The sequence below is a fragment of the Loxodonta africana genome, chromosome 7 (genome assembly GCF_030014295.1).
Source record: "Loxodonta africana isolate mLoxAfr1 chromosome 7, mLoxAfr1.hap2, whole genome shotgun sequence".
Taxonomy (NCBI): Eukaryota; Metazoa; Chordata; class Mammalia; order Proboscidea; family Elephantidae; genus Loxodonta; species Loxodonta africana.
The window spans coordinates 82,076,142-82,103,714 of record NC_087348.1 but is presented as its reverse complement, the minus strand read 5'-3'; the positions used below and the strand labels follow the sequence as shown (position 1 = coordinate 82,103,714).

Here is a 27,573-nt window from a genome sequence, read left to right as displayed (position 1 = left end):
TAAGGAGTCCCTGGGTGGTGCAAATCGTTAAGCTTTGGACTACTAACTGAAAGGTTGGTGGTTCAAACCCACCCAGAGGCACCTCGGAATTAAGGCCTGGTGATCAGTTTTTGAAAACCCTATGAAGCAGTTCTACTCTGCATCACATGGAGTTGTGTGAGCTGCAATTGCCTCCATGGCATTGAACAACAACAATAACAGGGAAAAATAAATGCTTAGAGTTCTATACTCCCCATTCATTCCCTACAACTCCTGTTGAAGCATCATCTAAGGAAAATTCTTCTCCTTTGGGCCGGTGGATTTTTACATTTTCCTGTTTGAGGAATTCTTGGGCAATGTAAGAGTGTGCTTAGAGGTGTAAATGGGTTAAACACCAGGCATGGGGGATTGTCTCTGAGTAAACCTTAGGAGAAAACAGAATTTGAAAAGCGTTGGTTAAAAACTGTCAGGTGTTAATAATAGCAGAATCTTATTATGTACCATGGTAATTAAATTCACTGCCAACAACAATAGTCTAGAAGCACGATTATCATCACTATATTCAGTTAAAATTATATCTGTTTATCACTTCCTATATAGAACACCTTGTAATAGATCTGAGAGAATAAGGAATCAAATAGAAATGATTCCCTCTTTTCTTTATAAAACTTATATTCAGAGGATGAATGAAGTTCAAGATCAGGAGAGGGGGTACTCAATAATATTATGTGACAACAAGATGGTAAAGGAAAAACTGCCACTTTTCATAATACAATGTGTATAAAGTTGAGATGAACCCTGGTGACACAATGGTTAAAGCGCTTGACTGCTAACCAAAAAGGATTGGAACTCACCAGCAGCACGGCCAAAGACCCAGCCATCTGTTCCTGTAAAGACTAACCAAAACCAAAGACCAAATCCTTTGCTGTCAAGTCAATACTGACTCATAGCGACCCTTTAGGATTTCCATAGGGTTCCCAAGGAGCAGACGGTGGATTTGAATTGCCAACCTTTTGGTTAGCTGCCACGTTCTTAACCACTGTGCCACCAGGGCTCCTAGGAAACCCTGTGGGGCAGTTCTACTCTGTGCTGTAGGGTCTCACTATGAGTCAGAATGGAGTCTACAGCACAAAACAACAACAACCTCATTAAACTTGAAAAGCACCATGAATTTCCTAATTAATAGAGCAAACTATTCATATCAAGAAAATGAAACTGTAGCAATTACACCAATATGTTATCAGTTCCTGCCTCAGAGATAGGAAAGGTTAAAAAAAAAAAAAATGTTTTTAAGCCAGGGTTGATTGATATTCTGTGGGTCACAAACAATACCAAAATATCTCCACTTCATTGCTATAAAAATTGATTTCTCAGCACTTCCTATCTCTAACATCACAGTGTGAAGATTGATGGCCCCACAGTGTCAGTCAGGGACCCATGTTATGGAGGCTTCGCCATCTTGTAACTGCACCATCAGAACATTCAGTCGGAACAAGAGCAAGAACAAGATGGGAAATGGCAAGAAAGCTTGTGCAGGAAATGTAAAATGTTCCAGTTATACTTTTGAATGATGATGTACAATTACCAAGCTTTTCTCTAGGGATGCAGGGAAAAGAGGAAAAAATTATTCTGGCCTTATTAAAAATAACTGTTGTTGAAAAGATTATCTGAAGAACTCCTAGGCCATGGTAGGGGGCAGATAGAACTCAGGGCCTGAGGAGAGTTTGGAGTTTGTAGAGACAAAATTGGGGATATAATACAACTGGATAGGAATAAGAATGTAGGAGAGGGAGGGAGAGAGGGGGTATTCACTAATTAGATAGTAGACAAGAACTCTTTTAGGCGAAGGGAAAGACAACACACAATATAGAAAAGGTCAGCACAACTGGACTAAATTAAGAGCAAAGAAGTTTCCTGAATAAACCCAACACTTCAAAGGCCAGAGTAGCAGGGGCAGGGGTCTGGGGACCATGGTTTCAGGGGACATCTAAGTCAATTGGCATAATAAAATCTATTAAGAGAACATTCTGCATCTCACTTTGGAGAGTGCCGCCTGGGGCCTTAAACACTAGCAAGCAACCATCTAAGATGCATCAATTGGTCTCAATCCACCTGAAGCAAAGGGGAATGAAGAACGCCAAAGACATAAAGTATTTATGAGCCCAAGAGACAGAAAGGGCCACATAAACCAGAGACTACATCAGCCTGAGACCAGAAGAAGTAGATGGTGCTTGGCTACAACAGATGACTGCCCTGACAGAGAGCACAACAGAGAACCCCTGAGGGAGCAGGAGAGCAGTGGGAGGCAGACCTTAAATTCTTACAAAAAGACCAGACTTAATGGTCTGACTGAGACTAAAAGGACCCCAGAGGTCATGGTCCCCAGACCTTCTGTTAGCCCAAGACAGGAAACATCCCAAAGCCAACTCTTCAGACAGGGATTGGACTGGACTATGGGATAGAAAATGATACTGGCGAGGAGTGAGCTTCTTGGATCAAGAAGACACATGAGGCTCTGTGGGCAGCTCCTGTGTGGAGGGGGAGATGAGAAGGCAGAGCGAGACGGAAGCTGGCTGAACGGACACGGAAATAGAGGGTGGAGAGGAGTGTGTTGTCTCATTAGGGGGAAAGCAACTAGGAGTATACACCAAGGTGTATATAAATTTTTGTACGACTGACTAGATTTGTAGTAAACTTTCACTTAAAGCACAATAAAAATAAAAACATAATAATCACACACCTCAAAAAAAAAAAAAAAGTTGGGAGGTACAGCTAAAATTAGGATTAGAGATAAATTTACACCATTAGATGCAAATCTTAGAGGAGAAAGGCTGAAAATAAATGCTCTAAATATCTGTCTCAAGATGGTAGAAAACAAAACAAACAAAACCCAGAATTAAGCTCAAACTGAAATAAAGTAGGGCGAAAACAAAAAAAAAAATTTTTCTTTTTTTTTTTAAGATAATACACATAAAAGAAGAAATGACAGAAGATTCAGGTTGGACCTTCTAGGACATTTACTACACCTAAATATATCTATTTTTGAGCAGGTTTATGTCTATCCTTTCAATCGGAGAAAGTGGCCACGTTGGATCGCTATAGTTTGATATATTTAAAAACTCTGACTTGAAAATCACCATGTCTGGGTTCTAGTCAGATTCTGCCATGATTGAACCACATAGGCTCTAGTGTTTCATTTTTTTTTCTTTTTGCCAACTAGGAGTATAATACCCAACTTATTTCCTAGAATTTTAGATCTTGCTGTATTGGCATACATCAGAAGATTAGGTGAAGATTTGAGCCCAGAATCCTATGTTCTAGCGCTGTCTCTTTTTATCAGCTTCATTTCATTAAGTTTAAATAAACAACCACAACAAAAAGAGTGTAGTCACTGGGCACTTGTCTGGCCCAGGCACCAGAACACATTAAAGCATTACCCTAGCCCCAGGAGTCCTAGTGGCAGCCTCTCATTGGTCGCACGTTTCACTTCTGCTTTGTTTTCTTTCCTGTCAATAAGATTTTAACTTTCGTTTCTCCCTCAGCTCCTCTCTTTGTGAAGCTCTGGCTCCTCTCTTGCCCTGTGACTTCCAACCACAGCTGCCCCTGGCCTGCTTTCTCTCTTCTATCCCGAATCTGGACTTCTGCACTGGGGACTGAAGGTGCATGGGGCGGTTTGTGGAGGCAAAGGGTCGGAAACTTCTGGAAGAAATAATTGAATTTGCTTGGTGAGTTTTATTTATGGTTCTGAAGCTGCTTTGAAGGGAACAAAAGGGTGTTTCCAGGCTTCCTGCTCCTAGGGCCAATAGGTGGGCCCATTAAGCCTGGGGGAGGGGCGGGCCTGAAAGAAGGGGGGTTTGAAGAAGTGAAGGACCTTGGTTTTTCCTGGAGGGGCCGTTATGTCTCCAGGCTAATCTTCCCCATCCTCTTCTTATTCTATAGTTAGGATATTGCACCTTGCTGAGTGCAGCTAGAATCTTCTTTTTTCAGAGGCAGAAAGTCCTTTCCCGCTCCCCCCAGAGAAGCCTTGTGAGGTGGAGCCCCTGTGTTCCCCTGTGTGAAAGCCCAGGCTCCTAGTCAGGCCAGCAGACATGACAGCCCATGAGAGAGAGAACAGAGTCTTAGTCCTTTCACTCCTCTCTTGCTCATATATGCCCTGCTCTCCACAATCCCTCTGTTAAATTCCCAGAGTTGACTGTAATATAAAGAGCAAAACCAAACGCATTTTGCCGAGTCAGTCATAGCAATCCTATATGACAGAGTAGAACTACCCCATAGGGTTTCCAAGAAGCAGCTGGTAGATTTGAACTGCCGACTTTTTGGTTAGCAGCTGATCTCTTAACCACTGAGCCGCCAGGGCTCCAGACTGTAGTATAAGAGTAATACTGATATTAAGCGAAACATTCCATGCTGAGCAAAGATCAGCAAGTGTAAAAACCCTGAAACAGCAGTGGTTTTGGTAATTTTCTTATTATAGATTTGTTTGACGTGTGAGATATCAACAGAATTGGTAGTGTATCACACAAGGATCTTCATAGGAAGGATCTCAGGTTTTTCTTCTCTTTGGTGAAAGTACAGGAAAATAATAATCCTTGCACAGAAAGGTTGGAATTTGCTATGTGACATGAACTGGGAGTAAAGTGTTTGAAATTATTGTTGAAGGCCCTTTTTAACCCAGGGAACTGAACTCCTTTCTGTGTTTCTCTTCTGTTTTTTGTATTTTGGTATTTGGTCTTGACCTGCCCTTGATTTCTGCACAGCCGTATCCTTCTTATTCCTGTGTTTGTTTCTTAACTTGCCCCCATCAAGCAGCCCAGCTACCCAGGACTCTGTGAGCAAGGAGAGCCTCCAGAGTCAGAACAGAAAGAAGCCAGAGAAGAGTATCAATGGCATCTGCAATCTTAGTGAACCTGCAGGAAGAGGTGACCTGCCCCATTTGCTTAGAGCTTCTGAGAGAACCCCTGAGCCTAGACTGTGGCCACAGCTTCTGCCAAGCCTGTATCACTGTGAACAGTAAGACATCCATGGTTAGCTCAGAAGGGGAGAGCACCTGTCCTATGTGCCGGATCAAATACCAGGCTGACAACCTACGGCCTAATCAGCATTTGGCCAACATAGTAGAGAAACTGAGGGAGGTCAAAGTGAGCCTGGAGGAGAAGGGGCAAACGGGAGATGTCTGTGAGCGCCATGGAGAGAAACTATTGCTCTTTTGTAAGGAGGACGGGAAGGTTATTTGCTGGCTTTGTGAGCGAACTGAGGAACACCGTGGTCATCATACGTTCCTTGTGGAGGAGGTTGCCCAGGAGAACCAGGTAAGAGACCAGAATGGAAGAAGACAAGGCAGAACATGATACCTAATGGGAACTTCTACTTTCCACCCTACTTTAATTACTTTGTCATCATAGAGCTGAGACTTGCAGTTTCTTTCCATATGCTATGCTCACCTTCTGAGGCTTGAAGGATATTTTTGTGTATTACAATCATTTAAATAATGAATAAGTCCAGAGTATAGACCCTTGGCCAGAAGTAGATAATTTTATATCACCTGCTGGGTGGGTGGAGATTTGGTGGCCAGATTAAACTCTGATTGCCCAGCTAGAGGGCAGTTGGGGGCTTGCTGGGGCAAGAGAAAAGGACTTTCGTTGCTGCAGGATTAGGGCTCTTTTTCTAGGATTAGAGAGAATCAGGCTACTTTTGATGAGACGTAGCTGACTTCTATCACCTGGGGCTTAAAGAATATATTTACATCCTCAGTTTTTCTTCTAAGCCATAGATTCTAGTTGCCGGCCTCGCAGCTTCTGCAAACTCTAGCCTCTTCTGAGAGCAGCCAGCTATCTGCCTCAATTTATCTTCTATCCAAGCACAAAGAAAACTCATCGCTTGACTCTGATATGATTATGTTTTTTACAGGCAAAACTCAAGGCAGCTCTTGAAAGGCTGAGAATGAAGCAGAAGGAAGCTGAGAAGCTGGGAGCTGACATCAGAGAAGAGAGGGCTTCCTGGAAGGTAGGAGGAGATTCCCCTCGAGGGAGTTCTGTCTGGGCAGAGTTTTTCTTCTTTATTCCCTGACAGTAAACAAGTCTGGATGGAAAGCATTCGATTAGTCCTGTTCTTCATTTAGGAGCCCTTGTGGTGCAATGGTTAAGTGCTTAGCTGCTAACTGAAACATCAGCGGTTCAAACCCACCAGCCGCTTCTTTGAGAAAAGACCTCACCATCAGTTCCCATAAAGATTACAGCTTAGGAAACCCTATGGAGCAGTTCTTCTCTGTCCTATAGGGTTTCTTTGAGTCAGAATCGACTCAATGACACACAACAACAACTTCTTCATCTCTCCCCTGATCATGGGTAGGGCACGAAAGTGAATATGTCACAAATGAAAACATATATATATATATATACATACAGTTTTTAATTGTGCTTTAGGTGAAAGTTTACAGAGCAAATTAGTTTCTCATCAAACAGTTAATACACAAATTGTTTTGGTTGCCAATGCTGCGATGTGTTAACACTCTCTTTCTGCACCCCAAGTTCCCTGTTTCTGTTCGTTCCAGTTTTCCTGTCCTTTCTTGCCTTTTCATCTTTACTTTGTGGTTGATGTGCCCATTAGTGTCATATACATGATTGAAGTACGAAGCATGTTCTTCACGTGTGTTATTGTTGGCCTTATTAAAAAAAAAAAAAAAGAACCATTGCCATCCAGTTGATTCCAACTCATAGCAACCTTATAGGACAGGGCAGAACTGCCCCGTAGAGTTTCCAAGGAGCACCTGGTAGAGTTGAACTGCCAGCCTTTTTGTTAGCAGCCGTAGCTCTTAACCACTACACCACCAGAGTTTTTGTTGGCCCTGTAGACCTGTTTAATGTTTGGCTGAAGGGTGAACCTTAGAAGTGCTTTCAGTACTGAGTTAAAAGGGTATCTGGGGGCCGTACTCTCAGGGTTTCTTCAGTCTCTGTCAGACCAGCAAGCCTGGTCTTCTTTTCTTTTTTTGTGAATTTGAATTTTGTTCTACATTTTTCTCTTGCTCTGTCCAGGACCCTTTTTTGTGATCCCTGCCAGAGCAGTCAGTGGTAGTAATGAAAAAGGCTGCTCAGCCATATCTTGAACAAAACCTGAGCCATTTTTCCTTTCCCTAACCTGTCTCTGTTTCTAAGTATGAGTCTGGTGTTAATATCCCTAAAAGTTAAATGCTAACTAATGTTTCCCCTAGGACTTTGAAAAACAAGTGATATCAATCTAAGCCTGTCAAACAAGACAAGGATGGTGCCAGCCACCCCGTGGGCTGATGGGATAATGGCAAGAAAAAAATCAACATGTTTGAAATATGACCACCGAAACCAAAGAGAAAGGGAATGGACATTCCACAAGCTCCTAAAACCCATGCCCCCCTTTCCCTATAAAACTCCAGCTAGACTACAGTTCCTTGAGACAGACAGCTTTAGGAGGAGATCATACCCCTCTGTTTCCATATATCGGTATATGTGATAAAGCTCCTGCTACCCACCTCACCCCTGTCTCAAGAATTGGCTGTTTGCAGCAGGCGGCTCTAACTTGCGAAATTGCAGTAACAGTAACCAGGTACCATCTAGTTGTTCTAGGCTCAGTCTGGTGGAGGTACATTATTAGTCCTTTGGACTAATCTTTCCCTTGTATCTTCAGTTTTCTTCATTCTCCAGCAGGGATGGGACCAGTATCTTAGATGGCTACTTGCAAGTTTTTAAGACCCCAGATGCTACTCACCACAGTATGATGTAGAACATTTCTTTATAGACTGTTATGCCATTGGAGCTAGATGTCCCCTAAGACCATGGTCCCTAGCCCTCAGCCCAATAGCTTGGTCCCTCAGGACACTTGGATGTGTCTGTGAAGCTTCTATGACTTTGCCTTGGTCAGGTTGTGCTGACTTCCCCAGTATTGTATACTGTCTTAGCCTTCACCAAAGTTACCAGTTATCTACTATCTAGTTAGTGTTTTTCTCATCCCACCCCTCCCCTCCCTCGTAACCATCAAAGATTGTTGCTTTCTGTGTGGAAATATTTTCGTATGCTTTTATAATAATGGTCTCATACAGTATTTGTCCTTTTGTGACTGACTTATTTCACTCAGCATAATGCCTTCCAGATTCATCCATGTTGTGAGATGTTTCACAGATTCATCATTGTTCTTTATCATTGTGTAGTACTTCATTGTGTGTATGTACCATAGCTTGTTTATCCATTCATTTGTTGATGGGAACTTAGGTTGTTTCCATCTTTTTTGCTATTGTGAATAATGCCGTAACGGACAAGATTGTGCCTATGTCTACTCATGTGACAGCTCTCATTTCTCTAGGATTTAATCCTAGGAATGGGATTGCTGGATGGTATGGTATTTCTATTCCTAGCTTTTTAAGGAAGTGCCATGCTGTTTTCCAAAAAGGTTGTATGAATACAGATATTTGGAGCTTGAGATATAGAGGGAGTCTCTGGTAAGGAAGCTTGGTGAATCCTGTGTCCATCAGTGTCACGCTGTTTGAGGCTGAGTCTTCTGAGGGAAGTTATGGGGCATGGGCCATGATTCCAACCTCAGAGTAAAACATTGTGTTGGGGTGGGGCTGTGGGGAGGCATGAGTGTTTTGGGCAGCTGTGTGAAAGCTGAGCCTCACCCAGGTACTTCACTTTGGCTCAGGGTGGGCCTCAGTCAGGCTGGCTTGTGGCCTTTGTTTTAGGATACGAGGAAGGGAAAAAGTAAAGCAGTTTCCTCAAGAATTGCTCCCCTGCTTCTGTCTCTGCTCCCTGTGAGATCTCCCCAAAGAAAATAGTTCTCTTCCTGGCTCCCAGCCCCTTGCAAAGTAAGCCCTCTGCCAGATCAACTGACTGCTTCTCTTTCTCATCCCTGAAGAATCAGATAGAGACTGAGAGACAAAATGTCCAAGCACAGTTTAATCAGCTGAGAGATATTCTGGACAGTGAGGAGCAGTGTGAACTACAAAAGCTGCAGAAAGAGAAGGAGAATATTATGGATAACCTGGCAGAGGGTGAGAATGAACTGGCCCAGGAGAGCCAATTGGTGGAAGAGCTCGTCTCAGATCTGGAGCATCGACTGCAGGCGTCCTCAGTAGAGATGCTGCAGGTAAGACTTGGGAAGGTGTCCCTCCCACATCTGAGATTCAGGAAAAATGAAGACTTCTCTGTTTTTGGGCTCCCTCTGGTAACAACACTAAGGTTTCATTGGCCTTGCAGTGCCCTTTCCCTATTTCGATTGCAGAGGTAGTAGGAAAAACTGAATGCATGAATATTGAGCAAAAACTCAATTATCATTAAATTTTGAAGGGCAGTGCAAAATTTGACCTTGGAGAGAAGATCCATTGTATCTAGTGTTATTCACTGAGCCCATTATCTGTGATCTTGTGTTGAGTATTTGTCAGACTCCTGTTCATGCTGCTTAGTCACAGATAAACAAAAGCTCTTTGAGTTTCAACAGTTTTTTGTTTGTTTGTTTGTTTTTTCTCCCTCCCTTTTATACACATAAACCTGGTTGGGATTCGTCCTCTCCACTATTTAAAAAAAAAAAAAAAAGATTGTGAAGGATTGGTATTATTTCTTCTTTAAAATTCAGTTGAATTCCTTGTTTATTCTCAGGGCTAAATTTGTGGTATCTGACCTCTCCAGGAGGCATAACTAATGATGTCTCTGCTCAATTTAAGAAAAAAAAAATCAAGTGTACTTTTTAAGCATGGATTCAGTACCTTTTTAAAGTCTGGCATCAGTGTACCATTGGCTGCACATTCAACTCAAATAGTAGTTATGCTCAACCACAAAGAGGCAGTAAGGCTCCTGTTCTACCCTGATGGATCTGTCTTTGGGTAAAGGAGCACATTCAAAGTTCAGGCCATCTTTAAATACGCCATGGCTTTTGATCTCTGCTGGGTAATTTCAATCCCCTATGCATGTTTATATGCACGTATGTACATTATTAGCATTGACCAGTATTATATGGGTGATTCGACCCTTCTATAGTCACCATTGAGTATGCATGCAAGCTCAGACAGGAATATACGTGTCCCAACCATGACTGCAGCAATAGGCTAGTGGAGTTATTGACCCATCCCATTCACATGCCTCTGAGATTGCTATCAACAACACTACTGTGTGGATTTTTCCAGTGCTCCAACTTGAAAGAGTTCCCTTTGACTGTGGGGGAGAAGCTGCTCATCCTGATTGCCTTCCCTATCCTAAGAGAATCTCTGCATCATCTAAGTGGGAAGGGGGGCTGATGGGCTGATGGGAGCAACCTCAAGTCAAAATACCAGATATTCTCACTGATCTTATCAGAAGTTCAGCAATTTTTCAAGATTTAATGATACTTAAATTATATATGCCTCAAATGTTGAAATGGTTGCTGATGTCAGTTTTGTCTAGCTTTATAGTTACTTTTTGGTCAACAGCCTACTGATCTTACTCAGCCAAAGCTGGAATTCCTGTCCTGTCAGCTTTATTTTTTAGCCCCCTTGGTTGTCTTCTTTTTATTTCTTGTCAGACTACCCTAGAAAACCAAACCAAACCCATTACTGTTGAGTTGACTTCTGACTCATACTGACCCTACAAGAGTAGAACATCCTCATAGGTTTCCAAGGCTATAAATCTTTATGGAAGCAGGTTGCCACATCTTTCTCTCACAGAGCAGCTGGTGGGTTCGAACCTCGACCTTTTGATTAGCAGTCAAGCAATTAACCACTTTACCACCAGAGCTCCTTTTACGCTAAAAAAGATATCCTTAGATTTGTTGTATAATATCAGAATCATCTGAAGTGCTAATAAGGCACTCTGAGACCTAGGCCTATTTAGAACTTTCCATTTTTTTCTTTTAAACCACTTTATTGAAGTATAATTGACGCACAATAAACAACACATGTTTAAATGTACAGTTTGGTATATTTTCTTTTTTATTCCTTTCTCTCTCTAATGGGCCCCTGGATACCATTTATCTTTTTACATTATAGTTTTGTCTTTTCCAGAGTGTCATGTAGTTGGAATTATATGGTGTTTAGCCTTTTCATTCAGGCTTCTTTCATTTACCAATATGTAGTTAAGGTTAGTAGCTTTTTATCACTGAATAGTATTCCATTATATGATGTATCATGGAACTCTAGAGGCATAATGCCTAAGCACTGAACTGCTAATTGAAAGGTCAGTGGTTTGAACCCACTAGCTGCTCCACGGGAGAAAAGACCTGGTGATCTGCTTCCATAAGATTTCAGCCTAGAAGACACTACTGGGCAGTTGAGGCAGTTCTACTCTGTCCTATGGGGTGGCTATGTGTCCAAAATGACTTGACGGCACACAACAACTCAACAACATGTGATATACTTTTGTTTATTCATTCACCCACTGAAGAGCATCTTGGTTATTTCCAACCAAACAGTTGTGAACAGCAGCAATTATGAATAAAACCGCTATAAAAATTGTGTTCATGTTTTTGTGTAGGTGTACATATTCAACTCATTTGGATAGATACAGAGGAATATGATTGATGAATTGTATAGTAAGGTTGTGTTTAGCTTCATAAGAAACTCTCTTTGAGAGTGGCTATAATATTTTGCATTTCCACCTGCAGTGAGTGATAGTCCCTGTTGCTCCATATCCTCACCAGCATTTGGTATTGTCAGTGTTTTGGATGGTAGCCATTTCAGTAGGTATGTAGTGGCATTTGTTGTTGTTTTAATTTGAAATTCCCTAAGGATATGTGATGTGGAGCATCTTTTCATATACTTATTTGCCATGTGTATATCTTCTTTGGTGAAGTATCTGTTCAGATCTTTTGCCCATTTTTTAAATTGGGTTATCTGTTTTTTTTTTTATTGGAAACCCTGGTGGCGTAGTGTTAAGCGCTGTGGTGCTAACCAAAAGGTCAGCAGTTCAAATCCACCAGGAACTCCTTGGAAACCCTATGTGGCAGTCCTACTCTGTCCTCTAGGGTTGCTATGCATCAGAATTGACAAAACGGCAATAGGTTTAGTTTTTCTTTTTGGGGGGGGGAGGTTTATTGTTGACTTTTAGGAGTTCCTTGTATATTTCGGGTACAAGTCCTTTATCAGATTTGTGTTTTTACAAATATTTTCTTAAGTCTATGGATAAATAAATAAATAAATCTAGATACTGACCTTATACCTTTCGCAGAAGTTAACTCAATATTGAATCACACACCTTAATGTAAAACTCCAAGCTCTAAACCTTCTATGAAATAACATAGGATAAATTGTAGGTGATGAATTTTTAGATAAAAGACAAAAACTGTGATTTATGAAAGAAAAAAATGATCTAAGTTGGACTTAGTTAAAATTAAAAACATATGCTCTGTGAAAGACATTGTTGGCCTAGTCTTTGGATACATGAAAGATGGAAAGTACAGTAAAGGTGATTAAATATATTGGCGTATATCTCTTCAAACAAATTAAACAGTATGACAATGACGAAGAGCAGATGGCTAAAAGCAATTAAGGATGTTGACTGATCTGAGTTGGTAGAAACTGGAGTTTAGGGTAAGATATTGTTTTTAGGACTGTAAATAAGTGGATTTGGTAACGTTATGGGTTTAAGAGAGGAAACAACATGGCTGGCAGTCAGTAATTTTGGTGTTAGACACCCTGAATTTTCTGGTCTTTAGCTTCTTCACTACTAAATCCATTGGCCTGCATTTAAGAGACAAATCTGAGAATAAGATAGAGAATTGGAATTAACAGCACATGTGTGTGATGAATTTAGAGGAATAGATGAGGTTACTTGCAGTTAGCGTACAGAATGAGAAGAACAAGGCTTGAGAAATAGCTGTGTAAATATACAAGTTTGCTTGTGCCCTCAGCAAGAACCATGAAAGCTTTATAGGACCGTTGTTATTAATTACTCATCTTTGATTCTCCAAAGCCTAGTATGTTGTTATGTCTTGTGCCACTGAGTCAATTCCGACTCATAGCAACCCTGTGGAATAGAACTGGTTTCCTAGGTTGTTATTTTTATGGGAGCAGATTGCCAGGTCTTTCCTCCCATGAAGCACCTGGTACGTTCAAACCACCAACCTTTCAGTTAGTAGCTGATTGCTTAACCGTTGTGTCACCAGTGCTCCTAAAGCCTAGTATAATATGTAGCAAATCATAGTGTTTCAGTTTGCATGTGTATTCAATAAATGAGAGAACAAAGTATTATTCTAGTCATTTCGTGTGAGGTACCTACCATAAGCATTTGGGATGAAAAAAGAATGATGGGCCTTTTGTTTTTTTTTCGTACTGTATTCCACTTCGTATTGGAAACGTCTTCCAGTATTTCTACAAGAGTTAAAACTATTTCTACAGTTTAAGGAATCTGACAATCTCCCGTGAATCTTCATTGATGGTCTTACTTATAGGTATTAGCCCTCATTCTGGAACCGTTTCTCTATTTCTGTCACATCAGGGGTTGTTGGGGGTGAGATGAAGTGTTATAAATGGGGAGTACCCATCACTCCTTGACTCAAAGTTTTCTCCCCTCTCCCTAGGGTGTGAATGACATTATAAAAAGGTATGTTTGGGTGACCAGGAGTGATCCTTTTGTGCTGTGAAGAAAGCCTTGTAACCATGAAAGTTGTGTGATGGTCAAGAAGAATGAAAAATCTCCAAACAGGAAAAATTGGATGTAGTTTTATCTTAAATTTCCAGTCACAAATCAGGTTTGAGTGTTCCATAACTATTGGGAATGGACTAGATTCTATGGTAAAGAATTTGTGTGATATGGGGGTCATAGAGTTGAGCCGGTAAGGGTAATAGGGGTAAGATGTTGCAATATTAGACCCCTGTGACTTCACTCATTTTTATCACCTCTGTCTCTGCATCCAGCTCAAGTTCCCATATTTCACTGGTGCTTGCCTTTTCACAGTAGGTTCCTATCCTCCTTACCTACCAAATCTCCAAAATGTCCATGCCGACACTTCATTCATATTTTTCCTTTAGATTTTCAAAAACAGTTGCCAGACTAGGGAAATATTATTTTGGCTTGATATGAGCAATTGATCAATCTTGGTCACTTATCTTAGAAGTCTGTATGGCAAGGTAGCCCCCTCGTGTCCGATAAAGTACAGCTATTTGAAGGCATCAAGCTTATTGCAAATTATATTCAGACCACTCTTAGTTTGGCTGGTGTTCATAATTTCCTCCTTCCCAAGTGTTTGTAACTTTTTCCCAGAGAACCTGAAACCTCAAATGTTATTGTGAGGGCCTTCCTACTGGAGGAACAGACTTTGAAGACTCTTGGGCCTCATCAGATAGGATTGCCACACTTCATATGTCCCAAACCCCAAGGAGCCAGGTTGTATAAACCTCACTTTCTGACCATTTCCCTGGGAACTCACATCCATGGCTATGACTTTTCCACATATTAAATTTTATTTTGTAGAGGTACCAAAGTGTTTTTTGTTTTTTAATTTTGATCCATTGCTTCATATAACTTCATATGATTTCTAGGAGGTAGAGAGAGAAGAGTTAATAATTTCATTTTAGAAGGAAGGCACTATACAACTGAGAGGTCAACCTTCCCAAGGTCTTACAAAGAGTAAATGATAATGTAGACATGAGCACAAGTCTTCTAGCCTAGTGTCGATTGTCTCCTTTCTCCCCTCTCAGGCTCTTAAGGAATCAAGGGTTCTTCAAGAGCATCAATACGGTGGAAAGAAAGGAAGGCAGTAGTGTTGGAAGGAGATAAGGTCAGAGGTGAGGGAGTCAACTTTTGTCTTCCCTAGGAGTGAGACCTTCACCGTGAAGAGGCCAAAAACTTTTCCCAAGAAACCAAGGAGAACATTCCGAGCTCCAGATCTGAGGGATATACTGAAGGTGTTTAGAGGTGAGGAGAGTTGGGAGAAGGGTGTGGATGTGGGATTCTTGGTGGCAAGGGCTAAGTGGGAGACAGGGTACAGAGGAGATGCAGGAGGAGCGATAATGTTTGCTCATGATGTAGTCATATTTGAAGGGGAATGGTCAGATGTCTATTGCTGTCAGTCATAAGTTCATTGTCTCATCATAGTCCCCTGTCTTAATCTGGAGAGAGACAGATGTCAGTGCTGACTCTATTGCTTATATTCAATATCATGGTATCTTTTGTCATTTCAGAGCTGACAGATGCCCAAAACTACTGGGGTAAGAAGAAATCATGGTATCTTCAAGCCACCCATTCTTACCACCTTTCATAACTGTACGTTTTCTAGTAGGTCACAGTCTTTGATGCCCATGTGTCCTCATCCAGTGACCACCTACATATTACATTTCCTGAGTGTTCTACCTTTCCCTATGACCCCTGAACAAGGTTCTGTTTAATTCCCTCTCAAGTTTTCCTCAAAATCCCTCTCTTAATGTCACAAATAATCCTAACTCATATCCCTCATCTGACCCTGTTATTTTCCTACAGTTTCCTTAACACTGGGACCAATGATGCCTAATGCCAACGTGACGATTACTGATGATTGGAGACAAGTGAGATCGGTGCTCTACCGGATGCCATTCGAATCATTTAATATTGGCATTTATGATAACTATGGTGTCCTGGGCTTCCCGTATATGGAGTCAGGGAAACATTACTGGGAGGTAGATGTGTCTAACAAAACTGAGTGGATCTTGGGGGTATGTTTTAGAGATTGCCGTACACGTGCTACATATGCTGATCATCGAACTCTTTATTCTCGGTACAGTCCTCAATGTGGCTTTTGGGTTATATGGTTACAGAATGGATCTATGTATAATACATTTGAGAATTCATCTTTGAATAATCCTTCAATCTTAACCCTCCCTCTGACTGTTCCTCCCAACCGTGTTGGCATTTTCCTAGACTATGAGGCTGGCTCTTTGTCTTTTTTTAATGTCACAAACCACGGGTTTCTCATCTACAAATTCTCTAAGTGTCGCTTTCCTAAGCCTACTTTTCCATATTTCAATCCTATGAAATGTACATTACCCATGTCTCTTTGTTTACCAGACTCTTGAACTATCTTATACCCTCACCTATTTCTATGCACTGCCCTTGCCCTGCCGTGCATCTCCTGAACCTGAGCTCGTCTGTTCCGCTCCGACTCTCTCTTCTTTGCCTCTATTCTTTCCTTTCAAACATCATTCACGCATCAATAAAATATACAATTTTCATTGTGTATTATTATTTCCAATATCTTGTTAGCATTAGCAGAGAGTGCGTATTTATCATTTTCCACATTCCCTAGGAAAAATGACTGCTATCATTTGGGTAACACACCCACCCACTCATCGTTTCTTCATTCCCTCTGCCACTGACCTGAAAAGATGAGGCAAAGATTTTCAACAACTTTTCTGTATTATTAAAGACCATGCATGGGAGTCATTAAGGAATGCTGGTGGCACAATGGTTAAAGTACTTGGCTGTTAACCAAAAGGTCAGTGGTTCGTACCCACCAGTGGCTTCACAGGAGAGAGATGTCGCAGTTTTCTTCCATAAAGACAACAGCCTTGGAAACTCTATGGGGCAGTTCTACTCTGTTCTATGGGGTTGCTGTGAATTAGAATCGACTTGACGGCAACAGCATATAGTAGTCATTCACTAAATAAGAAGTCTCTAGCATTCTGTCAGTTTACGCATGATTCCATACACATAAAGGAGCCAAGGAAAAAGACCATAAATAGTATATGCACCAAGAGTAGAGGTTTTTTTTTTGGTGTCCAGACTGAGTTTAAATCCTGTCTCTTCATTCAGTAGTGGTGTAACCTTGAAAATGTTACTAAATGGCTCTGTTTATTTTCTCAAAATAATTTTGGTATAAAAGCTCATCTAATATGTAATATCATTGTGAAAAATTAAATATCATTAAATGTAAAGCACTTATATAAGTTTCTTAACTTTCAATAAAGTTTTGCCCTACTTATTACTGAAAAATATAAGCTGTGTCAGCAAGAGCAATGTCACATTGAACAGGTTTGTGTCTTCAGGGAAACCATAGTTGGTTCTTCTGAAAACGTATTTTTCAGGTCCCTGACACTACTGCCAAGACTAAGCCAGCTCTGCTTTTAATTGACTGCTATTTTTTTTTTATGGTAGTTCCTAGGAATGAAGAAAACCTGTTCTCTCCTTTCAGTGAGACAGGCGGGGAATTGTTTCTGCAGGGGATGTTGATGCATGGCTTGGTGGTATCCCCTTGTCTTTTGGCATTTTTATTTGAATTCTTTCCCAAAGAATTATCGATGATGCTTAGCCAAGTGGTTCTAATCTGGCCCCTGGGTGGCTACAGGAATTCTCAACTTGCCTATCTTTGTGTGACATTTCAGAAAAGAAGGGATTCCATGTTGGATATTTCCAGTCTCTTTCTGTGTGTATACACAAGCTCTCCTGTATCAGCACTCATCTGAGGAAATTGGGGGGAATCTATTCCTATACATTTTCCGTTTAGCCCCTGCATTCTGGCCACTGCATTACTACAGTGACAGAGACACTACTCACGAGGCACAATCTGTGCTGCCTTGAATTATTGACAAGTGATTCTCCAGGGATATTCATATTTTTTTCATTTACTGGAATGACCATTTCTCACCTAAGGATGAAAGCTGGTTACAGGATGTAAAGACCTGAAACTGTATGTATGTATATACATAGGTTATATACACAACCGAAGAGATCTACACACTGACGGGCATCCTATTTTTAATAGTGTCTTCTGGCTCAAGAAGTGAAGCTCTCTGCTAAAAAGAGTATGAAGCCTATAAGTTGGTTTCGGTTACATCCCTCTTCTCAGAGGTGAAAGAAGGGGTCCTGGACTCAAAAGTCCAGCAGGTACCATGTGTAGGTTTGCTCCACCCAGTTATCAGTACTAGTGCTTTCTCCTCCCCATATCCTTATAAGCTCTTAGTAGCAATTACATTATCTTATATTCCTGAGCAAAAATGAGGGAGACCCTCAGTGAGAGAGATTGGCGCAATAGCCGTAACAATGGGCTCAAACATACCAACACTCATGGAGACAGCACAGGACCGGGTAATGTTTCACCCTGTTGTACAGAAGGTCACCATGAGTTGGAACTGACTTGATGACAACTAACAACAACAAACAAAAGGACTGCGATGAAATGTTAATTAGGTGCATGTCCACAGTGAGATATTTGGGTGGGCTCAGGAGAATCCCAGGTAGTAAGGAGTCTTCTCCCTGCAGGATCATCCATGGAAACATACAGGTGAGGTTCTTAGAGTCATCACCAGATGGTGATCAGAAGTGTCTCAATCTGGGGATCTGACATCCTCACTGAATAGTGACACAGGATCTGTACTGGTTTGGGATTCCAGTGACCTTCCATTTTGCCTGTGGACAGTTGGGCAGTCTCTTCATCCTGGTCTCCTCTTTTCTCCATATCAGATCTTTTGTATCTCAGTACGGACAACCTGTTCTCACTTCCACTGTTCCTCTCTTGATCAGTGCACCCTCTGATTCCTGGTGACTCTCATCAATTCCTTCTGGGGTGGGAAGTACAGCATAAATTTTTCTGCTCAGCATTGGTTTTTCACTGTGGCCTACTCATACACTGTGATTAAATCCCTTGGCTAGTAACTGAAAGGACGGCAGTTCCAATCCACCAGTTGCTCTGTGGGAGATGTGGCAGTCTGTTTTACAAAGATTTACAGCTTTAGAAACCCTGTGGGGAAGTTCTACCTTGTCCTATAGGGTTGCTATGAGTCAGAACTGAACTGACGGCAGTGGGTTTGGTTTGGTAAGTGATCTCAGTTGGTCCTGAGAATATTGGAGACATAATAACAAAACTTATCGTCTTCAAGTTATCTTTTTGTCAAAGATGCTATTATACCAAGCAGTCATTGTTAATAAACTCATACAATTTAGAATATTTGTATTTACTATGGGATAAGACTGCATTTTTCGTGTTTAGTATGTTGTAAAAAAAAAAGCTAAAGAGTTGCTTTAATAGTTGGTGTCTGTGCCCTCACATTTTCGGAGTCCTCATGTTTTCCTGCTCATTAAACCATTGATTCTGCTTTACACAGCTGAGTTCAAAATATCTTAGTCTGCACTGACATCTATGGGGCTTGGAAACTGAAAGCCTCTAGGCTGTGATTGATAGATTATTTGGCCATTTCAGTAGTTTCTCAGCTCCCCTGAGCCTGCTCCTTCCCTCTAAGTCTTTTGCTATCAAAGTACCATAGGGTGGTTTTAGAGGTGGAGGCAGCTGCAGTAGCATGTGTACTTTGCAGTCGGTCCAAGGATTTCAGGTTTGGGGAGTTATCCCAAACCCTTCTTGTCTCTCCTCATACAAAGCGAACTTGCTCTTTGAAAGAATATAAGAGCAAATAAAATAATTTATGGTAGAAAGAATGTGATCATTCTGCACAAATCTAAAGACAAAGATAGCACAAAAAATTATAAATGAAAACTGGTTCATTACTGATAAATGGGTTGGGAAGAGGTGATGCTCTGGGAATATCCTCTGATGCATTTGATTTGAGACAAACCAGTGGGGGAAATCAGGGCATAGCAAGGCACCATATAGTCTGGGCCAGTAGGCAACCCAAATGCACCATGCTGCTTTTCTACCACTCTCAATTTATCTCCAGTGCTGAGCCCAGTGGTATACTCCACCAGTTTACCATGTTCTAAGGAACCCAGGAATAATAAATCTTCCTTAGGGCTCCACATCCCCACTCCACTCCCTAAACTCCTGTTGAAGAGGAATCTGACAAAGATAGCTCCCTTTGTGTATATGGATTTTTAACACTTGGGAATAAAGTAAGAATGTGATAACAGAGTGTGGCAGTATAGATGAATTAAACACCAGGCATTGAAGTAATTTTCTGAGTATACTTTAGGAACTCAACAGAAAAGATTTGAAAAATTGTTAAAAATTGCCAAGTGTTCAAATGTTATGATGTAAATTTTTACAAAAAAAAAAAAAAAAGAGCAGCTGTTGAAGCTGCTTAAGTACAACCAAACACCTCATGGAATTTGTTTTCTTGGTCTAGAAACTTAGGGTCATAGTTTTGAGGAACATTCCAATCGATTGGCCTAATATTATTTTTCAGTGCTTCTGTTCTGCCTCCTAGTTTGTAAGGTAGTACCTAGGGCCTTAAAAGCTAGCAAGCAGCCATCCAGGCTACAGGAGCAACAGAGCAAAAGGAGAGTCAAGAATTGAAGGAAGAAATGGATTACCTGTCTGGTTATCTCCATGAACTGCTTCCTTTGCCATGAGAACAGGAGAACTGGATGATGCCCAGCTACCATTACTGGTTTTTTTGATCAAAGAGTCTATGGAAGAATCCTGATCAAAAGGGGTAAGAATGTGGAACAGATTTTTCAATTCTCAATGTAAGACTTTCTGGAGCCATTGAGGCTGGATAAACCCCTGGAACTATCTCCTTGAGATAATGTTTAAACTTTAAAACTTAAACCAAAACTATCCCCTGAAGTCTTCTTTGAACTGAAGCTTATCTCAATAAAATATATCTACCTTGAGCATTGTGCTCTTTTAAAGAATTATCCGTGTGAGATCCAATTAACAATAGCAACACAAAAAGTTAGATGAGAAGCTTAGTGAGCAGTGAATCTAAGTCAAATGTGCTGGAAAAATTCAGAGAAGATGAGACTATTTGAAGAACATAATGTTACTCAGTTGTACACGTAGAAATTATTGAAATGGCATATGGCTGTCCAGCCTTCGAACAGTAATTTTTTTCCATTCTGGTTATTGTTCCACTTCACCAAAATTTAAAAAATTTTGTTCTGCTCTGCTTTTGCTTTGTTGATCGTGACTGAATCTGTTCGAACCGGTTTTTCCTTCTTCAATCTCAACTTTATATTCTGCAAGTGGATAACCTGGAGGAATTTCACTTGAAGAAATATGGCTACCAAATTTGTTCCTTATATTGCAAATAATATTGCATTTTTACATTAACTTGAGTTTTATTCATTCTAAGATTTTATAATTAGTTTTGAAAGTAGAAATATTAAACTATTTCTGCACATTTATTAATAATTAAATCTAATGTAACAATGATGTTCAGTTTTAGTCACTGTCTCAAAACATTTCAATACAAAAAAACCATGTTGTAAAATATATTATTTTTTAAAGGCTACATATTTTTAAGTATACTAGAATTCGCTGCAGCACTGAGTGACATTAGTATTGTGATAAAATACTGCTAACATTGTGTAAATATTAAATTGAAGATCCAAATACGGTTTTTAGTAGGAAATTCTCAACGCTATAAAATGCACTGGAAACAAACTTGATTTTGATGTGGGCAGCATTTCACCACTAACACTTAATAGTCATGTAAAATTGATAAGAACTTATTCATGAAATACTAGAAATACAAAGTGTGCTATCATACCTAACGCATCAGTACATAAAGGCAAAGTGCAATAAAATATTTTATACTTTAATATTCACCTCAGTCCTAAGCTGAACAATTGGCATAACATTACATAAAATAAACTTTTTTTTACAAATATATATTTAATTCATATGAAGTTACGCAGTTCATTTAGAAAATGTGATTGCAATAAATCATAATTATATCTAATTACGAGAATGTCCTCTAATATTTTTTCATATAAGCTAGCTCTGTTGTCTCACAAGATGAATTTCAAACCTGAGAAAGCTCTCTCAACACTGATCTGAGTAGCTTGTGCCCCCAAAACTACCATAGCAATTTCATATAACTGGGGATGTTGTGAAGTGTTTTCTTCCCAAAATTCGAGAATACTTTTCTTTCTCTCAACCCTTTGTACATCATCAAAGCTTGTTAATATAGAGTCAATATTAATAGCACATTCCACCAGACTGGGTCCAGCACAACTGGATGTTGCCTGGCTACCACCACTGGCTGCTCTGACAAGGATCACAATAGAGGGTCCTGGACAGAGCTGGGGAAAATGTAGAACAAAATTCTAACATACAAAAAAAAAAAAAAAACAGACTTACTGGTCGGACAGAGTCTGGAGAAACCCCAAGAGTATGGTCCCTGGACAGTCTTTTAGCTCACTAATGAAGTCGCTCCTGAGGTTCACCCTTCAGCCAAAGATTAGACAGGCCCATAAAACAAAACGAGACTAAAGAGGCACACCAGCCCATCGGCAAGGATGAGAAGGCAGGAGAGAACAGGAAAGCTGGTAACAGGGAACCAAAGGTCGAGAAGGGGAGAGTGTTGACATGTCGTGGGGTTACAACAAGTGTCACAAAACAATATGCATACCAGTTGTTTAATAAGAAGCTAGTTTGTTCTGCAAACCTTCGTCTAAAGTACAATTAAAAAAAAAAAAGCCTGATCTCAATTTAAGTTTTTTCTTTAATTTTGTGAATAATTCTATCATCAACACCATCGTTTGAAAAGAGAGCATTTCCTGAATTGCTTTCATTTATTACACTTTCAGTATTGCTCCTTTTCAGATTTTCTATCATTTCCTAAATGCTTTTTAAATGTAATATGGCCTTTACCTTAAGTTCAGAACTAATTAGAATTTGATAACAAGAATCTCGATAATCTGCTCCTAATGTGGTGTCATTTTCAATAACTTTTTCCTTGACATTAAATTTGTCAATCAATGTGTTTCCAAATGTATTATTAGGAGTTCTTAATTTTAGCTTAGTTTCCACCCACATGCCAAAAACATCCCTCACAGTTAATTGTTCACTTTGCAGTCTTACCGTAACTTTCTTTAAAGGTTTTAAAATTTCCAAAATTAATTTCTTATGCCCACTCATCATTAGAAAAGTAATATTTCATATTATTCTCAGCCAACACTTTGAAGAATAAGGGAGATCGAAGAATTACTGATGCCTTTGAATTATGGTGTTGGCAAAGAATATTGAGTATACCATGGACTGCCAAAAGAATGAACAAATCTGCTTTGGAAGAAGTACAACCAGAATGCTCCTTAGAAATAAGAATGGCAAAACTACGTCTCATATACTTTGGACATGTTATCAAGAGGAACTAGTCCCTGGAGAAGGATACCATGCTTGGTAAAGTAGAGAGTCAGCAAAAAAAGAGGAAGACCTTTAACAAGATGGATTGACAGAGTGGCTGCCACAATGGGTTCAAGCTTAATAACAATTGTGAGGATAGTGCAGGACCAGGCATTGTTTCCTTCTGTTGTACATAGGGTTGCTATGAGTCGGAACCAATTCTACAGCACCTAACAATAATATATTGCAAAAAATATTGCATCCTGGTAATATTTCTAACACGGGGTTCATACCATTGCACCTTGTTGGGCGATCCAGTACAGGTTTCTTTAAATTATTTTTTGAAAATTTGGTACACAATGTCGGAATATGCATTATCCAAATGAGTTTGCAGCCTACTCTTAAAAATTCTTCCAGCTCAGCATCTTCCATTGCTTATTTAATAACTAAGCAAAGTGTGTGTTCATCACACTTTATACCATAATACCATACTATAATCTTATAAACCGTGTTGCTTTCACTTCACTCTACAGTGGTTAATGTCTGCAAGTCAAAGTGTACAAAGTCAGAATCTTTGAAACTCATTTTTGCCTGAAATTTGCCATTTGATTTCACTATCATTTCTGAGCAAATCAACAAATTCAATCATATTAGAGCTATTATCCGTGATTACAGAATAAATCTGTTGTAAATCAATGTACTTCTCTAAAAATTTGATACAGTGTGTTTTTTAGGTACAGAGCTCTGTGTCTTTTAATTCTTTCCCAGTGTCTCAACAGATGTATCTTACTATCTTGTGCAAACTGAGCATTAATCCCTAGAATTAACCAACTCAATCTACTGGCAACATCTACCTTCAAAGAGAATGTTCATCTTTCCAGATCACTACTAATTTTGGGTGTGCTGATTTATTTTATTGGAAGCCCCGCTTTACAACATACTTGTAAATTTATTCCACACCTTTTGAAGAAAAATCTTATTTCATAGTGATGCCATCAAATTGCTTTCAGTGAAATAATGGCATGTCACAATTGAAACATTAATTTCTCTTCCACCATTTACTGATACTTGTTATCATTTCGATTTGTGATATAAATACCAAATTTAAACCTGTATGTACAAAGAATATGCAATAGTACACTTAAATCAAAATTTAATACAAGAATGGAATCATCATAAACAAATCATGCTATATTCACAAAATGTAATACTATGCAACCATAAAGAACAACGATGAATCTCTGAAACGTCTCATAACATGGATGAATCTGGAAGGCATTACGCAAATGAAGTTAGTCACAAAAGGACAAATATTGTATGAGACCACTATTATAAGAACTCAAGAAAAAGTTTAAACACAAAAGAAAACATTCTTTGATGGTTACAAGGGTAGGGAGGGAGGGTGAGGAGTATTCACTAACTAGATAACTCATAACCCATCGCTGTCAACTTGATTCCGACTCATAGCGATCCTATACGGCAGAGTGGAGCTGCTCCACAGAGTTTCCAAGGAGTGCCTGGTGGATTTGAACTGCATTTGAACTGGATTTGGTTAGCAGCTGCAGCAATTAACCTCTACACCACCAGGGTTTCCCACTAACTAGGTAGTAGACAAGAATTATTTTAGGTGAAGGGGAGGACAACTCACAATACAGGAGAGGTCAGCACAACTGGACTAAACCAGAAGCTAAGAAGTTTCTTTAATATAACCAAACACTTTGAGGGACAGAGTGGCAGGGGCAGGGGTCTGGGGACCACGGTTTCAGGTGACATTTAGGCCAATAGGCATAACAAAGTTTATTAAGAAAAATGTTCTGCATCTGACTTCGGTGAGTGGTGTCTGGGATCTTAAAAGCTAGCAAGCAGCCATCTAAGATACGTCAATTGCTCCCAACCCACCTGGAGCAAAGGAGAATGAAGAACATTAAAGAGACAAGGAAAATATGAGCCCAAGAGACACAAAGGGCCATATAAACTACAGAGACTCCATCAGCCTGAGACCGGAAGAACTAGATGGTGCCTGGCTACCACCAATAACTGCCCTGACAGGAAACATAATAGAGAGTCCCTGATGGTGCAGGAGAAAAGTGGGATGCAAACCTCAAATTCTAGTCAAAAGACCAGACTTAATGGTCTGACTGAGATTGGAGGGACCCCAGAGGACATGGCCCCAGGACTCGCTGTTAGCCCAAAACTAAAACCATTCCCAAAGCCAATCTTCAAAGATTAGACTGGACTGTAAGACATAAAATGACACTGGTGAGGAGTGTGCTTCTTAGCTCAAGTAGATATATGAGACTATGTGGGCAGCTCCTGTCCGGAGGCAAGATGAGAAGGAAGAGAGCGACAGAAGCTGGTTAAATGGACACAGGAAATACAGGGTGGAGAGGAGGAATGTGCTGTCACATTATAGGAAGAGCAACTAGGGCCACATAGCCATGTGTGTGTAGGTTTTTGTATGAGAAATTGATGTGAATTGTAGACTTTTGCTTAAAGCACAATTAAAAAAGAAAGAGAATGGAATCATCAAAAAATTATACACCATTTTTTTCTTTTTTTATTTTACTTTAGATGAAGATTTACAGAACAAAATAGCTTCTCATTAAAGAGCTCACATATTATTTTGTGATATTGGTTAACAACCCCATTGCATGTCAAAAACTCTCCCTTCTGGACCTTGGGTTCCCTATTACCAGCTTTCCTCTTCCCTCCTGCCTTCTTGTCCTTGCCCCTGGGCTGGTGTGCACCTTTAGTCTTGCTTTGTTTTAGGGGCCTGTCTAACGTTTGGCTGAAGGGTGAACCTCAGGAGCGACTTCATTACTGAGCTAAAAGGGTGTACAGGGGCCATACTCTCAGGATTTCTCTAGTCTCTGTCAGACCAGTAAGCCTGGTCTTCTTTTTTTTTTTTTTTTTTGTATGTTAGAATTTTGTTCTACATTTTTCCCCAACTCTGTCTGGGACCCTCTATTGTGATCCCTGTTAGAACCATCAATGACGGAGATTTTTTATTTCTTGAATTTAAATATCACACTTAAAAAATGTGAATAATGTGTATTTAAATGTTTGCTCACTTGGCAAACTTCCATTCAAATGAAACTCTGTTCAGAACTTGATGCAGTTTAACCAGCTTCTTCAGATTTCTAACTGCAAGTGTTCTCAACTGCTGAGTGTTTCTCACAGTCTTGGTAGGCACAGCTTGCATTACTGTGAGAGGGGTCAAGCACGGAGTGGAAACCGTGAGCTCTGACTGTCCTGTGAATCATATCCTGGGTAGCAGCAGTCATCGCCTATAGCTGCAACTGCACAACGTTGCTTGCTGAATCAATGAACTGTGCCCTTACCAGCCATATGCCAGAGAAACATTCGGCATACATGGGTGCCAGATGCAAATCAAACAAATGGTCCAATGGTCTTGTTTACAACTTAAAAATTATTGTTGAATGAAAAATAGCAGAGCTAAGAAAATAATGGTTTTTTATTTTGGATGAGATTCAGAAAAACATTTTTTTAATTTGGGTTTATGTTTTGCTCCAGCTATAATTTTGGGTTTAATGGTCTCAGGGAACATCTAGCTCAATTGGCATAACACAGTTTATGAAGAAAGTGTTCTATATTCTAGAAGAAAACCAAAGACACAAGGGAAAGATTAGTCCAAAGGACTAATGGACCACAAGCACCACAGCCTCCACTAGACTGAGTCCAACAAAACTAGATGGTGCTTGTCTACCCTACCACCACTGACTACTCTGACAGGGATCACAATACAGGGTCCCGGACACAGCTGGAGAAAAATGTAGAACAAAATTCTAACTCCCTGCCCCTGCCCCCAAAAAAGACCAGACTCACTGGCCTGACAGAGACTGGAGAAACCCCTAAAGTATGGCCCCCAGACACCCTTTTAGCTCAGTAATGAAGTCACTTCTGAGGTTCACCCTTCATTCAAAGATTAGACAGGCTCATAAAATAAAACAATACCAAAATGGCACACCAGCCCAGGGGCAAGGACTAGAAGGCAGGAGGGGACAGGAAATGTGGTAATGGGGGACCCAGGGTCAAGAGGGGCAAGTGTGGACACATCGTAGGGTTGGCAACCAATGTCATAAATCAATATGTGTATTAATTGTTTAATGAGAAACTAATTTTCTCGGTAAACTTCATCTAAAGTACAACAATAACAACAAAAACAGTTTGAACAACATTGAGATGAAGATCACTAAACTTGAACAACATGAGTTTCTTAACTGGTAGAATGAACCTCACCTATACAAAATAAAACTATAGCAATTATTCCAATATGGTTATAAGTTCCTGACTCATAGATATGAGTCAAAAAATTCTTTAAGCTAGGATTAGCTGGTTTTTCTGTGGGTAATAAACAATACCAAAATATTATAATGCTTTAATATTATAAAAATTGATTTCTCAGTACCTTCTATCGCTCTCATGTCAGTTAAAGTGGGAGGATTCCTGGTCCCACCCTGTCAGTCAGAGACCCGTGTTATGGAGCCTCTTCCATCTTGTAGCTGCACCATTGGCGTATGCAGTCAGAGCAAGAGCAAGGTAGACTCAGGGCACAAAAACATGTGCAAACAATGTAAAGTGATTCACTTCTATTTTTTGAATGATGGTGTACATATCAAACTTTTTCCTAAGGATGAAAAGAAAAAAAAAAAAGCC

The 27,573-nt window shown here is 40.1% G+C and overlaps 1 protein-coding gene across 6 annotated transcripts; it reads left to right on the top strand.

Annotated features, from left to right (window-relative positions):
* The first annotated feature begins 3,499 nt into the window (after positions 1–3,499).
* Positions 3,500–16,816, top strand: LOC135227205 (tripartite motif-containing protein 5-like). Of its 6 annotated transcripts, none has more exons than XM_064288552.1 (8): positions 3,501–3,704; positions 4,789–5,288; positions 5,887–5,982; positions 8,857–9,087; positions 13,486–13,508; positions 14,722–14,822; positions 15,089–15,115; positions 15,384–16,816. In XM_064288552.1, exons 2-8 carry the CDS (start codon positions 4,863–4,865, stop codon positions 15,953–15,955), a joined length of 1,476 nt encoding a protein of 491 aa, XP_064144622.1. In that variant the 5' UTR covers positions 3,501–3,704; positions 4,789–4,862; the 3' UTR covers positions 15,956–16,816. The 6 variants fall into 6 exon arrangements, 5 of the variants coding, with proteins under 5 accessions (XP_064144625.1, XP_064144622.1, XP_064144623.1 ...); XM_064288553.1 differs by having other exon boundaries at positions 4,786–5,288; XM_064288556.1 differs by having other exon boundaries at positions 3,502–3,704; positions 15,089–15,170; positions 15,384–15,496.
* The last annotated feature ends 10,757 nt before the right edge of the window (positions 16,817–27,573 follow it).